Source organism: Gymnoscopelus braueri (assembly GCF_963280865.1).
Source record: "Gymnoscopelus braueri genome assembly, chromosome: 18".
NCBI classification, from domain to species: Eukaryota; Metazoa; Chordata; class Actinopteri; order Myctophiformes; family Myctophidae; genus Gymnoscopelus; species Gymnoscopelus braueri.
In genome coordinates this window covers 39,349,849-39,364,848 of record NC_137618.1, presented here as the reverse complement: position 1 = coordinate 39,364,848, position 15,000 = coordinate 39,349,849, and the positions used below count along the sequence as shown (strand labels likewise).

Sequence of the window (15,000 nt, the reverse complement as noted above, 5' to 3'; positions counted from 1 at the left end):
GGGGCTTGGTCTCGGGCCGCAGGGCCAGCAGTGCGTTGCAGGGGCGCGTGGCGGGCGGCGACAGGGGGAAGTTGGTGTCCAGCGAGCCCGACTTCCTGTGCAGGGGCTCCAGGCCCACGGCGCCGGCCATGTCGCCCTCGATGGGACAGGAGCCCGCCCGCCCCTGAGCCTCCACCAGGGGGCAGGAGCCGGAGCGAGCGTGGTGGTGGTGGTGGTGCGGGTGGTGCTTGGGGTCCGCCGCTCGGGACTCGTGGGTCGGGGGCGACGACGGGGGCGAGCGGGACTTCTTCTTGGCGGCGGCGCCCGACAGGAGCTTCAGCAGACCGCCCGCCTTCTTCTCTTTCTGCACCACAGAGAGAGAGAGAGAGAGAGAGGGGGAAGAAGGAGGCAAAGATAAGAGAGAATAATCACTTTCTGTTGTCTTTCATTTGGAAGCTTAAAGGCTTAATCTGTCCCCTAACTGAGAGTGTCTGTATGGCTGTAAGCACGTGTGTGCGTGTGCGTGTGCGTGTGTGTGTGTGTGTGTGTGTGTGTGTGTGTGTGTGTGTGTGTGTGTGTGCGTGTGTGTGTGTGTGTATGCGTGTGTGTGCGTGTGTGTGCGTGCGTGTGTGTGCGCGCATGCTTGCCTGCATGCATGCATGTCTGGCTGATAAATGAGGGCCAATGGCTGAATAGTAAGCTGAATGTGAGCCGATGAGGTCCAAAGATAAGCCTGTGACTGCAGGGAGACTATAGCAGCAGGTAGGTTAAAGGGGCTGGACAGTGTAGTTCTCCACAATCAGCCACTAGAGGGGAGTATACGCCCAGAGTTTAATTACGAGGCGGTTTATTATCAGTTCTGTGCATGTCTCTTGCTCTGTTCCAGGTCTTTAGAGCTTGTGCTATTTTGTATGTTGGTGTGGAGGTTTGTGAGGCAGTCGTGCACGTTTGTTCGCACACCTGTGTGTGTGTGTGTGTGTGTGTGTGTGTGTGTGTGTGTGTGTGTGTGTGTGTGTGTGTGTGTGTGTGTGTGTGTGTGTGTGTGTGTGCGCACGTTGGTAGAAGGTGAGGGGTGGAGTCAGAGGCAATTATCAGCATGCACCAAAGAGGTGTCTGGCTGACAACACGATTAAACACATTGCACGCACACATACACACATGTGTGTACACACACACACACACACACACACACACACACACACACACACACACACACACACACACACACACACACACACACACACACACACACACACACACACACACACACACACACACACACACACACACACACACACACACACACACGCTTTCTCTTTCTCTCATACTCTCACATCCACAAGCAACACCCCCCCCCCCCACACCTCTCTTCACCCAACCTCTCCAACACCCAATTACAACACCCACCTACACACCCACGCCACAAACGACGCTCAGTTAAAGCCCACCTGTCTAAACAGAGAGAGCCGCTTAGGCCAGTCAAACGCTGGCCATGGAGGACAGAGTCATCTAGAAACAACTCAGTATGTCCCACATGCTGTGCGTCACGGTGTGAGAGAGCTGATGGAGCTCCCCCAGTCCCCCAGGCAAAGTGTCAGGGAGCGTGACAGTGCAGTGAACGCACGTTAGCCTAAGGCAGTGGTTCGACACTTCACGGACCCCGTAACTGTGGGAGTATACAAACGGAACCGATGCAATGCAATGCGAGAGTGCCGTCTAGCCCATTGGTTCTCAAAGTGGGGTCCGGGGACCCCCAGGGGTCCTTGAGGGGGTTCCAGGGGGTAACCGGCTAAATGATGGATAGTTAGGAACCAAATGGACACTTATGGGTCTGTAACTCTGAGAGTGTACAAATGTAACCAAATGGACCTGTTACATTTGTACACTCTCAGAGTGATTTTACAATATAAATTGGGGTCCATGCCATTAAATGGGGGTCCGTAGCCTAATGCATGTAAAACTGGGGTTCCTTGAAAATAAAATGGTTGAGAATCACTGATGGCTAATTGCTTTCAAAACTGTGGTTTTAAAACAATCATATGAACAGTCATACGAACTTCCAACAACGGTCAGGGATAACCTCGTTGAGTGTCTGGTGCAGCTCTCGCTCTTGGGTCCTCAACTAAGCATGGGATCTCAGCCAAGTTATCACATAATCTCTAGGGTCCCAGTCATCTATAGGTAGCCCATGTAACTTGATGAACATCAAGGCCCGTTTAACCAGTAACTTTGTACGGATTGGGGTGATGATTACATTCATCTGGCTGAATCCCCTTTCGCACTCTGCAGTGTTATGCAAAGCAGCCAGGTAGAGGGCTATTGTTCTAGGTGTTAACGGCGCGTTGATGGCTCTCTCGCGGGTGTGGGGCGCGTGCGTGCAGCTTCAAAGCTAGTGGAGCTGAGCTCCACTAGCCTCCACCGGCAGCCCATCCTTGCTGAAGTCCCCATACAGCAGTACTGACTCCACTGTAGCTACGAACAGCCGCCTCTTGAGGTCTTCTCCCATGTCAGATTTCCACACTCTTCTCATCCCATGTAGGGCATTCCTGTCCTCCGGACCTTTAGATCCTGTTCCGTTGAAGCAGTCCAGGCCCCGAGACTACCTCATTACCTCAAGCACCGTCCCAAAGTTACAGACCTGTAAGTGTCCATTTAGAACCCCCCCAAGGAACGCTATGGTCTAATGCTTAATTTATGGTCCGTTGTACAGCGGTGTTGTGTGCCGGAAATAGCAGGTTCGACAAGCACACAATGCGTCGCGTAAGTGAATCAGGCTTAGAATGTCTCGTCGCTTTGGTACTTTGGTCTGAAGGAGGGTTACCATAACTTTTCGTTTTTGTCAGACAAAACTAACTAAAATACAACACACTGCGTCTTCAAAGAACTGGATTTTCAACACTCTGGCACAATTATACCAACTGGGATCTGATCTCTAGGCTTTCCTTTGTTTGCTTGTTTTTGTGTGTTATTTGTTTTCTTCCTTCTTGTAACTCTTCCTAAACATAGTCTTGCGATGTCAGACAAACGGAGATCTCCGCCTAACGATAAATCTGGGGACTAAATCCAAGGTGTGGTTTGTGTTGGTGTTATAACTATTGCTTAACTTTGTGGTGTGTGTCCATTTGTAACATCCACTATAGGCCCTATACTATAAGCCCTAATACCAGTATAGCCTAATAACCAATAATGAAAGCCAATAATTAAAGTAGCTATTCTTCTTGATAATAAACACAATTTGTAAAGTGATATACTGTAGTTATAGCAGTGACTGAAACAACAGGCTGAAAAACAAAGCCAAGTGACAGCTGTATAAGTGAACGCACACATGCAAGTCCGCTCAACTGGTTGTGGCCCTCATCAAGTCACCTTCCGTGTAATGTGGCCCTCAGCCCGAAACGAGTTTGACACCCCTGCGTGTATACATCTGTATATTTAATATTTTTTGACAGTGTCAAATTGTTCTGCACCAGACAGGATAATTGTATAGGGTGTATACAATACGTCTGTATACTTTTATGAATATTTTATTTGAGGGTGTCTTTAGTGTGATGTTACTCTTCTGTACCTGTATACTGTACTCTATGCCCTGTATCTGTAACTTTTACTGTTGTGCTGTCTCTGGCACCTGAGTTTCCCCCGAGGGATCAATAAAGGTATATATCTATCTATCGAGTTGCTAGAACGGCGGCGAGAACGGCCGCTAAACAAACGTACGGCTACAACCAATCTAGCCTTGTTCCCCGTCTTCCTCATCTGCAAAGAGAAAAGCCTGGTCACGACCTAAAGCAGAGAGTGTCTATAGGGGCGGGACTTCAGTCGTACGTATTTCCCCCGGAAACAATCTTTTTCGACCAATCACAATACTTGTGTCATTGACGGAGAATGTAAACAGATTTGTAAAGCGGCAACGTCATTTCCTTGTTTAATTCCGGTACTTCTGTTCAGACATTCAACCGGCAAGGTCTTTCCCAGCGTGCAATCAATCATGTCACTGCCCCAATATGAAGGACCGCCCTAGTCACTGATTGGTTCTGCAATGCACGTTCTTTTTTTTTTTTTTACTCTTTAATTGCTTCCACCCAGTTTTAACCTCCTCGGGCTCTATAGCCGAGGGAAGAGAATGACTTGTGAGTCTATATCCTAAACACTGTTGGATTAAGTAGGTTAACGGGGCTAAGTGTGTGAAGGTTTTCTCGTACACCCCGGCTGTTTAAAAATAGCTCTTGGGAAGCTGCAGTTGCTAATGGGACAGTGGTGACGGAGCCTTCGTCGTCTTCTGTTTCATAGTCAATGAAGTCTTTGTCAGCCGAGCCATGTAGTTAGATTAGCTGGAGCAGCCAGTGGAGCCAGCGGTGAAACAAATCGTCACTGTCGGGCAGAAACCTCTTATCTCCACATTCTAACTTTTTGTGTTTTTTTCATAAATTAACTTGATCATACTACAGCGTCACACAAAAGCATCAAAAGTAGCAGATCCACAAGCTCGAAACACGGCGCAAAGCGGCGCGTTTTGAGCTTGTAGATCTGCTACTTTTGCTATTTTTTTTATTTGAATCCTGAAATGTAACCGTTTTGGACGTATGAGGTTTTCACCCGACATTGACGAAATAGAGTTGAGACAGTTGCCAGCCAAGCCATCCATCACTGTCAACCCTCCACTGATTCTAACGTACAGACAGAGAGAGATACAGGCTGATCTGACGGCGACAACACACACACACACACACACACACACACACACACACACACACACACACACACACACACACACACACACACACACACACACACACACACACACACACACACACACACACACACACACAACTGGGTTATGTGTGTGTTTGTACCACACTACTGGTATACCACAAATCCAGAGCGTGAATTTAACTCTGATAGATAGTTACATTTGTAACACTCTCAGAGTTACAAAACGGATAAACGAACGCTGAGGATTATACGGTGCAGCTGTCTCTGCGTGGATGACAGTTTATACACTGGCCTTTTGAATACACAAGTTGGCTGGCTTGCACACACACACACACAAACACACACGCGTCGCACACGGCCAAAGCGCATGCACGCACACAGACACTGGCGTGTGAAATCTAGATGGCATTTCAACCATCTTGGCAGACGCAACACAGAGAAATCTATGGATTCTGGACGGTCTTATTCGCGTGTCACACGGGTCCGCGGCCAAATCCATGCAGCCTCATTAAAAATGCATCAGATGAGACCTTTCCTTTCACATCCCTCCTGAGACACATAACTTCCACATAGTTGTGCATTTCGTCAGAGCAGCCCCATTAATCTCCTTACTTTCTACAGTTACTTTCCACTGCAAACTAAACACAAAAACACACACAGTTTAAAAGTAAGGAACAACTTTTGGTAACACTTTCTATGAAGCCTGTGTCTAGAATGCAATATAAACACACTTTTATGATGCATTATAATCTGCTTATAACACTGTATAATTATAGTTATAAGCACTCGTAAATATTCATAATACTTCATGAGAATAATCATTACGAAGCATTACCATTTTGCATGGATCAGTGTAGTTGTAATAAATAATTATTATTTAATATTGCAATATTACCACTGTTTGAATTATAGCGTGATTAAGTCACCATAAGTGGTTGTTCTTGCATGCTGTTTTCTTGTCACTTTACTGCTTTATGAATAATGCTATGAAAGCATTATGAGAGCTTATGAGTGCATATACAATTTTAATTAGTGTTATAAGAAGATATTATTGCATTTACACTTGACCTCATACACGTAAGTCATTATAAAATGCTTTATAATGTATTATGATTATTATTATAAATCTATATAGTATTTACGAGTGCTTATGATAATAATACAGAGCTATAAGCATACTGTAATGCATTGGTTCTCAAAGTGGGGTCCGGAGACCCCCAGGGGTCCTTGGGGGGTTCCAGGGGGTCCCCAGCAAAATGTGTTAATGTAATCACAATCATTTTAACCCCTTAATCCATTTATACGTTGGCTATTTAAAAATAGCAGATTTAAAAGCTCACAGCGCGTCACTTCGTGCCGCTCTGCGAACTTGTAGATCTCTTCTGGGGGTCCCTGGCACAACATATTTTCAGATGGGGGTCCGCGGCCCAAATACATATAAATTTTGGGGTCCTTGACACGAAAAGGTTTGCACTGCTGTAATGCATTATAAAAATGTTTATAATGCATTGTAGACATGGGCATCATAGACAGTGTTTGTAGTTTACAGAAAGCCGTCACTCACCTTCTCTTTGGGGGCGCACTGGGAGGGGCCGGGCGACGGCGGGTGGGCGGTCTCCCCGTTGAGCAGCGCCACCGAGGTGTTGGGCGGGGTGAGGCAGGAGAGGGGGGAGGAGAGGGTGAGGAGGGGCCGCGAGGCCGGCGACGAGAGCGGCGAGGGCCCCAGGGAGGAGGAGCCCGGGCACACCATGGAGAGCGGGCGGCCCGATTGGCCGGGGGAGCGCGAGGGGGAGGAGCAACTCTGGGGTCGCATCGGCGAGACGGCCACGGTGGGACGCTCCGGGCTGCCGGCGGGGGGGCTGTGGACTGGTGGAGAGGACACACACACACACACTTGTGACGATATCAACACTTTTAGGACAATAAATGCCATTTTTATCATTTTGTGCAATTTGTAGCCTTAACCCTAAAGCCAAAAATAGCCGATCTACAAGCTCACAAAGCGTCCCGCTGCAACGCTTTGAGAGCTTGTTGATTGGCTATTTTCGGTGTAGGACACCGGACATAAATCAGGCATAACTCCAGAATTGTCCTTACAATGTCTATTTCTCAAATTGTACCATACTTGTGGGGACATTTGGCCCTCGCAAGTATGGTAATACACACACACATTCCATGTCAGGGTTAGCAGCCACCTGTTTGGGCACAGTGACAGTGCAGCACGCACGCACGCACGCACGCACGCACGCACGCACGCACGCACGCACGCACACACGCACGCACGCACGCCAATTTGTAAGTAGGCATTTTGGTCATGTGACTAAACAGTTCAACTAGCAGAACTACTGCACTCATACTCTACTAGTCTGTATAATGGAGACCAGCTGTGTGTGTGTGTGTGTGTGTGTGTGTGTGTGTGTGTGTGTGTGCGTGCGTGCGTGCGTGCGTGCGTGCGCGCGAGAGAGAGAGAGACAGAGAGACACAGAGAGAGATGGAGAGTGAAATGAAGCACAGAGCTCTATCATTACACAAAACAACAGTATGCTGATGTCACTCAGCTGTGTGTGTGTGTGTGTGTGTGTGTGTGTGTGTGTGTGTGTGTGTGTGTGTGTGTGTGTGTGTGTGTGTGTGTGTGTGTGTGTGTGTGTGTGTATTCTTGGCAGTGCTTTCACAATGTGCACTCGTAAGCCTCCCAGAAGGAACTTTAAGCACCATCATGTTCACAAAAAGACAGGGGAGAGAGAGAGAGAGAGAGAGAGAGAGAGAGAGAGAGAGAGAGAGAGAGAGAGAGAGAGAGAGAGAGACAGACAGACAGACAGAGAGGGAGAGGGGGAGAGAGAGACAGAGAGAGAGAGAGACAGAGAGTAAATGGAGAGATGCCAGAGCCATGAAAAGGCTGCATGTGGAGGAAAAGTAGATACGATCTCAGACATTTACGTGTGTGTGTGTGTGTGTGTGTGTGTGTGTGTGTGTGTGTGTGTGTGTGTGTGTGTGTGTGTGTGTGTGTGTGTGTGTGTGTGTGTGTGTGTGTGCCTTTGTGCCTTTGTGCGTGCGTGTGTGTCTAACAACGTTTTTGTATTATTATTTTGTAGTATATCCGCATATGTAAGCTATGTACATGTAAACTGTGTATCTGTGCATATTTGTGTGTGAGTGGCAGAGCGTAGTTTAGTGTGTAAGCATGTGTAAGTGTCAGTATGTATGTATGTATATATGTATATATGTATATATGTATATATGTATATATGTAAATATATATATATATATATATCATCGCTGTCGGTTGGAAACCTTGTCCAAAACATTCCTTTTTCATTATTATTAACAAAAATAGCCAAAAATAGCCGATCTACAAGCTCACACACGAGGCGTTGTGAGCTTGTAGATCTGCTATTTTCGCCACTTTTGTACGACACTTTTGTATGATGAAGTAGGGCATCAATTTACCAAAGAAAAGCTCCCAGTCTGCAAGCTTACCCAGCTGCATGGCGGCGGTGCGCGCCTGGTTAACCGTCTGCTGCCCGGAGCGCAGGCAGTTCTTCAGCTGCGTGGTGGCCGACTGCGTGGAGGGGGAGGCGGGGCTGGAGTTGGCGAGTGGCGTGGAGGGGCGGGGCGACGGGCCGGGGGAGCCCGACGGAGACGAGGGGGCCGACGCCCTGTGTCCCGTCTGCACAGGCCCGCCTCCGCCGCTACCGCCGCCCCCCACCACGGCCAGACCAGAGCCCCGGGCAGCGCCCACCACGAACGGAGCCCTGCGGAGACACAGAGAGAGAGAGAGGAGAGAGAGAGAGAGAGAGAGAGAGAGAGAGAGAGAGAGAGAGAGAGAGATAAAGAGATGTCAGTGCTGTTCAGAGGTGGAAAAAGTACTCAAATGTTTTACTTAAGTAAAAGTATCAATACTGCAATGTAGAAATACTCTGTTACAAGTGAAAGTCCGGGTTTTTCTAAATGTACTACCCATTTCACAAGTTTTCAAATGTATATTTTAAAAAAAAAAGAAGAAAATTGCCGTTCTACAACGGTTGTTACATCACAGGTTTACAGAAAGAGAAACATTTAAGAAAGGTACAAAAAGACATTTTAAAACATTTTTCCATGGACCAACTGTAATTATGCCCTGGACCCCTTGTGGTCCATGGCATGGAGCACTGATTGCGAAACAGTGAGACAGAGGGAGAGAGAGAGAGAGAGAGAGAGAGATGAGAGTGTGATGGAATATAGCGGGAGAGAGAAAGATACTGTGAGTGTGACAGAGAATGGAGTATGAGAGAGAGAAGTATAGAGAAAGGGAGAGAGTTACAGTAGAGGATGAAGGACAGTGGTGATTGAGAGGAAGAGCCAGAGGGGGGGGAGAGAGAGAGAGAGAGAGAGGCCCGACAAAGAAAGCGGGAAAAATAAAGTTAAATAAGGCAGGAGGTGGGCAGGGAGAAACACACGCATGCGCGTGCACACACACACACACACAGAGTGACAGAGAGCGAGAGGTATTAAGTAAAGATCACAGAGTGTGAGTGACACAGAGGAAGGAGCAGTCAAACAGTGGCAGAGAGAGAAAGCCAATGCTGCTGGTGGTTGCAGCGGTGGCGGACCATCTCCACCTCCCAGTCACATGCTGTTAGACCTGATGACAGATAACCTTCACATCGTCATCTGTCATCTGCGATGCTCCCCACAGATAAATCACTGCACATCACTCACTCTAGGACCCCTTTCCAGATCTCTGCTCTACTGGATCCTTCCACCGTGGGCGACAGGGGAAATGCTGAGCAATTATAGAGCTGCAACCATCGATTATTTTCCCAGTGATCATTCTATCAATTACTTTTTCGATTATTCGAAGCAATTTTTTTTGCAAATCACAGAATCAACATGAAAAAAAAAGTAAATAGATTTTTATAATCGACTAAATGATTAGTCTGATTAATCACTTAAGCCCTATTTTATTCCACATATACTGTGTAGCGCAAAAATATCGATACTTACTTATTATCTGTTGTACATTTCATTAAGGAAAAGGAAAGGGAGATCTCTGTTAAGCAATTAAGACCGGGAACGCATCTGTGTCATTTTAGATTTTAGCTATAACCATTATTTTATACTTTAGCTATTCAAAAATAGCCAATCTACAAACGTGTCGCATCCATAGACCGTAAGAAATGATGGACAGCGTCACACCATTGGTTACTACAGACCGTAAATGAAGCCTTTTGTTGCAGCAATTTCAAATCCTTCTTTGAGAATCCTTCTTCTCAAATCTTTCTATATCCGGTCGACATCCGGTCCAAAATGCAAACGGAAATTAATGCTATTAGCTGAAACCGCAGTGTGTCTTCACTCGGTAGAACCAGTAGAAATCCTAGAAACTACTTTATCATTAATCTTTTAATTAATGGGACCATAATTTACCAAAACGCATATCATGGTGATTAAAATGAGACTTTAAACTAGCGAAGGGAAGCATATAGTATTTATGACAATGTTTATTAAGGTAATAAAATCAAGTGTAAAGTTCGGCCAAAAACCCATCCGCTTGAATAGAGCCTAATTGCTTCTGCAACCAGCAGCGGTGAAACAACGAGACTACAGGCCATTCATTTGAACTGTCACACTTCCTATATCAATCTTCTATCTTCCTCAATTTACAAACCGGATGCTAGCCCCTTGGTCGCATCGCTATTATGGGACAAGTCTGTAAGCAAGCGGCTATTTTTGGTGAAGAGATTTGGTTCAGAGGGGAAAAAGCGGCCCAAGTACAGAGCCTAACTCAGGTCCAATTGACTAAGTCTAGAGGGTTTAAGCGGTTCATATTTTTCACTAGAGTGCCTTGCCTCGCTGCACTGATAACAATCTGTCGTCAGTTTCATCAGTTCCAGCGTCCGTTCCGTGGGAGAATGAGTGATGTGAGTAACATGATCTCCTGGTGGGCCGGGTATGAGCGTTATGGGGGGCCCCAGTGGGCCCCGGGGCCATTGTGACGGCTCATCTACTCATGTTACTGTCAGGACAGGACTGCTGAATGGCAGAACAGTGAGCCCCGCGCTATCACGCCGACGCAGAGGTACTCGCGTTCTCATGGCCGCTCATCGACGTTCCCGTCACGCGCGTGCAGAGTTATGGCGGCGTACGTGGTGGAGTGTTTATGTGTTTGTGTGAGTGTGTTTGTGAGTGTCTGTGTCTGTGTGTGTGTGTGTGTGTGTGTGTGTGTGTGTGTGTGTGTGTGTGTGCGTGTGTTGGAACTAAGGCAAGGAAGGTAAGAACAAGAATAATCCCCATGTGGAGCGAAAAGCACAGTGCAACCAAAACAACACAGACTTGCATGATTATGACAAAATAAAAGTGCATGCATTGCACATACAATTCACACATGCACGCACACACACCTTTGGCACATGTTTTTTTTATCTATCCGAGCTCTCTCTTTCCACCTTTGTGCGTGCGTGCGTGCGTGCGTGCGTGCAGTGTCTGTATGTGATTCAGTCTTTGGCAGCCTCTCATTATCATATTGAGAGATTTCTGAGCTGCACTGCAGACAAAAGGAGAGGGGGAGACACAGCCCGAGAAAGAGAGAGCAGAATAACACAGGGAGGGAGAGAGAGAGAGAGAGAGAGAGAGAGAGAGAGAGAGAGAGAGAGAGAGAGAGAGAGAGAGAGAGAGAGAGAGAGAGAGAGAGAGAGAGAGAGAGAGAGAGAGAGAGACAGGGATTGAGAGTCCACTTGCGTAAAAATAACAAATTGCCTCTCATTTGATTACCCCCTCCCCTCTCTCTGTCTCTCTCTCTCTCTCTCGTCTGCTCGTCTTCCTGTTTGGATGTGCTCGTCTCAGCCTCGTTTATACTTAGTCGCTTGGCCAAAATAGCTGATCTACAAGCTCACAACCTCCACAATGCACAGTGAGCTTATACTGTATAGATCAGTTATTTTTGCCGCGCGACACCGTTGTGCGCCGTAGAATAACTGAGGCATCAGATTGCGTAACCAGTAAACCACTGGATGTGAGAACCATTCAAATCCAACCGAGGACACCTGCTGTTTACATCTCTTTCATCTCATCTCCCACCCCACCCCCCTCCAAACTACTTGAGTAAAAGTACAAAAGTATTGGCATCAAAATATACTTACTTAAAGTACCAAAAGTTAAAGTACTAAAATGTTTGAAAATAGCAGAACTACAAGCTCAAAACGCGTCGCGACGCGTTGTGAGCTTGTAGATCGGCTATTTTCAAATAACCTATATATAAAACAGGGCTAAAGTGGTTAATGTATGTTTTATACTATAATAATTTATATCTGCAAAGTAACTAGTAACTAAAGTTTTCAAATAATTATAGTGGAGTAAAAGTACAATATTTGCCTCTGAGATGTAGTGGAGTAGAAGTAAAAGTATTAACCATTGGAACTACTCCAGTATAGTAAAAGTACCACAAAATTGTACTTAAGTACAGTACTTGAGTAAATGTACTTAAGTTACTTTACACCCCTGCTCCTGTGTCAGTCCCTTTTCTCCTCTCTTTTCCGCTGTCTCTCCCTCTCTCCCTTCTCTTATCTCTCTCTCTCCTCCTCCTCTCTCTCTCTCTGTTGTCTCTCTCTTTTCTCTGTCTTGTCTCTCTCCCTCTCAGCAGTACTAAAACGCATCAATCCCAGACATGCTCCATAGAGCAGAATACAGATTGGGGGAACAACGAGTGCTAATGTCCTCGCGGGGCGCTGAGTCTATCGAGAGTTCCAGTGATCGACGGGCCTGATAATGACACTGACGATGATAATTAACCCTTTAAGACCGGGGACGCGTCTGTGTCATTTTAAGATTTCTTTGGGCTATTCAAAAATAGCGGATATACAAGCTCATAGCGCGGCACCGAGTGCCGCGCTAAGAGCTTGTAGATCTGCTATTTTTTGAAAAATCGTGAAAATGTGTGCAAATCTTTGAATATATATTTTTTTAAAGCGAACACTTTTAATTTAATTATTTTGAGATGGGGGTCCGCGGCCAAATACAGAATTTGGGGGTTCCTTGACATGAAGTCTGTGAACCATTGATATTATAGCAACATACGTTTTTTCAGAAAACGGTTAGGATTTAGAAGACATTTTGTAGAATCGGCCTCAGGACTAAATGGGTTAAATCGGCAAATACGATATTAGTCCGCCGAGGGAAACGACTATTGCTTTTGCATTCATTTTTTTTATGCGCCCGTTATGATTGAAAGCGATGATCACAATGGCAACAGCCAAACTGAAGATGATTGTGGCTGCAGGAGTGTGTGTAGCAAAGTGGATTGTGTGTCTATCAATGGCAACGCCATTTTGGCTGGCTGTCTTGTTCTGAAGTTTTTCTTCAAAAAAAGAACTTCAAATTAGTTAGAACTCAGATAAGTTGGTTGAAATGGATATTATACATGAAAATGGATATTCTGTGAAGGATCTTTATATGCATGTGTGTGTGTGTGAGTATGTAAGTATATCTGTATGTAGGTACAAGTAGGTGAAACTGAGCTATGTGTGGAGGTATATTACTTGTATTATATTATATCAAGTTTTTTATCTTTTATCTCTCTATTTTATTTCTCTGTTTTATTATTTATTTATTTTCTGCTATATTTGGAGGCCTGTTCACCGTGCTGTTAGGATTAGGAGTGAATCAATGGAATATCTGTTGGCAAACTGCCATGGCCTTTGAAATCGAGGAGAAAAGGACTGAGAACTTTCTAAAGGACTGATGTTGCTTTAATATAGGATCCCACACACACACACACACGCACGCACGCACGCACACACGCACACACACACACACACACACACACACACACACACACACACACACACACACACACACACACACACACACACACACACACACACACACACACACACACACAATGTCAATGTTCTCTCCCCATCACGGTGAAATAACACGGATTACAAGTCCGTAAATACACAATATTTTCGAGCTGCGTTCGCTTCTAGCGTTCGCGCGTCTTACTTCTTTTATTGTACTGTGATGCCCAAGATGACATGCTTGTTCTAAAAACAAAAAGAACAAAAAGAAAGTATCCCAAAAAAAAGAACTGATAAGTTGCACCAAACTGCTTTACTCTCCTCTGTGGTGCAGAGGGAATCCAAAGCCCCCAAAGTACATGTATTCAAATTCTGTTTTTAATTAATTCTAATAAATTCAATGCAGTGGTGGTCCAGTGTGCACGGACATCGGTTAGAACTCTCTCCTCGCTCACCTGGACACCGGGGTGACGTAGTTCCCCGGGAAGACCCCGGAGGCGGCGGTCCTTAGCGACGTGCCTTTGAACCAACCGTCCTGGCACTTCTCCGTCACGCGGTACATCTCCCCTTTCCTAAGCTCCAGCTCGTCGGCCTTCTGGGGTTTGTAGGCATACAGCGCCAGGTAGCTGAGCATACAAAGGCCACAAAGCACACACACGCCACTGTTAGAAGACAATAGAAGGATAAAACACCACACAACCACAGGCCCCTGTTATGAACTTCCCCCGAGTGGATTTCTCACAAATTGGAGTGCAAAATGTTTGAGCTGACTTCATGTGGAGCTTTTACAGTATAACAGCCTCGGTCCACAACGGTTATTGACAGCTTTAACAAGCTTTTTAAAAGCTGACTGTCTGGAAGGTCTCGAAAAACCCTGGGAGTCAGAGTTAGATGCACTTCAAAGCACACGCCAATATCCTTTCTCAGTGTTTCTCACTGTACATGCGAGTAGAGATGTTCAGATACTAACCCTGTCTAAATGTGATACGACTGCTAAACATTGTTGTATGGCCCTGTCTGAGGTTAACCCATTAAGACCGGGAACGCATCTGTGTCATTTTAAGATTCCTTTAGCTATTCAAAAATAGCAGATATACAAGCTGAGCTTGTAGATCTGCTATTTTTGGGGGAAAATCGTGGAAACTCTGTGCAAATCTTTGTGCTTCTGGGGGTCCCTGGAACAACATATTTTGAGATGGGGGTCCGCGGCCAAATACATATAATTTTGGGTGGTCCTTGACATGGAAAAGTTTGAGAACCACTCATATAGCGACACACGTTTTTCAGAAAACTGTTTGCAATAAAAATATATTCAAAGATTTGCACAAACTTTCACGATAAAAAAAAAAAAAGCAGATCTACAAGTTCATAGCGCTCGTATATCTGCTATTTTTGAATAGCCAAATAAATCTTAAAATGACACCGATGTGTTCCCGGTCTTAAAGGGTTAAACTATTTGTGAAACATGAACAAATACATACAGAGAATGAATGTCATTTTGATAATTACTTTTTGCTAGCTCTGAATAATGTCTCGG

General features: G+C 45.7%; 1 protein-coding gene across 2 annotated transcripts in view; it reads right to left on the bottom strand.

The window, feature by feature from the left end:
* Nucleotides 1-15,000, bottom strand: part of LOC308105641 (E3 ubiquitin-protein ligase SH3RF3-like) — a 153,077-nt gene that overhangs the window by 8,790 nt on the left and 129,287 nt on the right. Inside the window, exons 6-9 of one of the 2 annotated variants that reach the window (XM_080456496.1) lie at nt 13,919-14,089; nt 8,137-8,441; nt 6,254-6,555; nt 1-343 (exon numbers count right to left, since the gene is read on the bottom strand). The exon at nt 1-343 is cut by the window's left edge and continues 13 nt beyond it. In XM_080456496.1, coding sequence (XP_080312622.1) covers nt 1-343; nt 6,254-6,555; nt 8,137-8,441; nt 13,919-14,089 — 1,121 coding nt within the window. The remainder of the gene's footprint in view (nt 344-6,253; nt 6,556-8,136; nt 8,442-13,918; nt 14,090-15,000) is intronic. The other variant, XM_080456497.1, reaches the window with a different exon arrangement.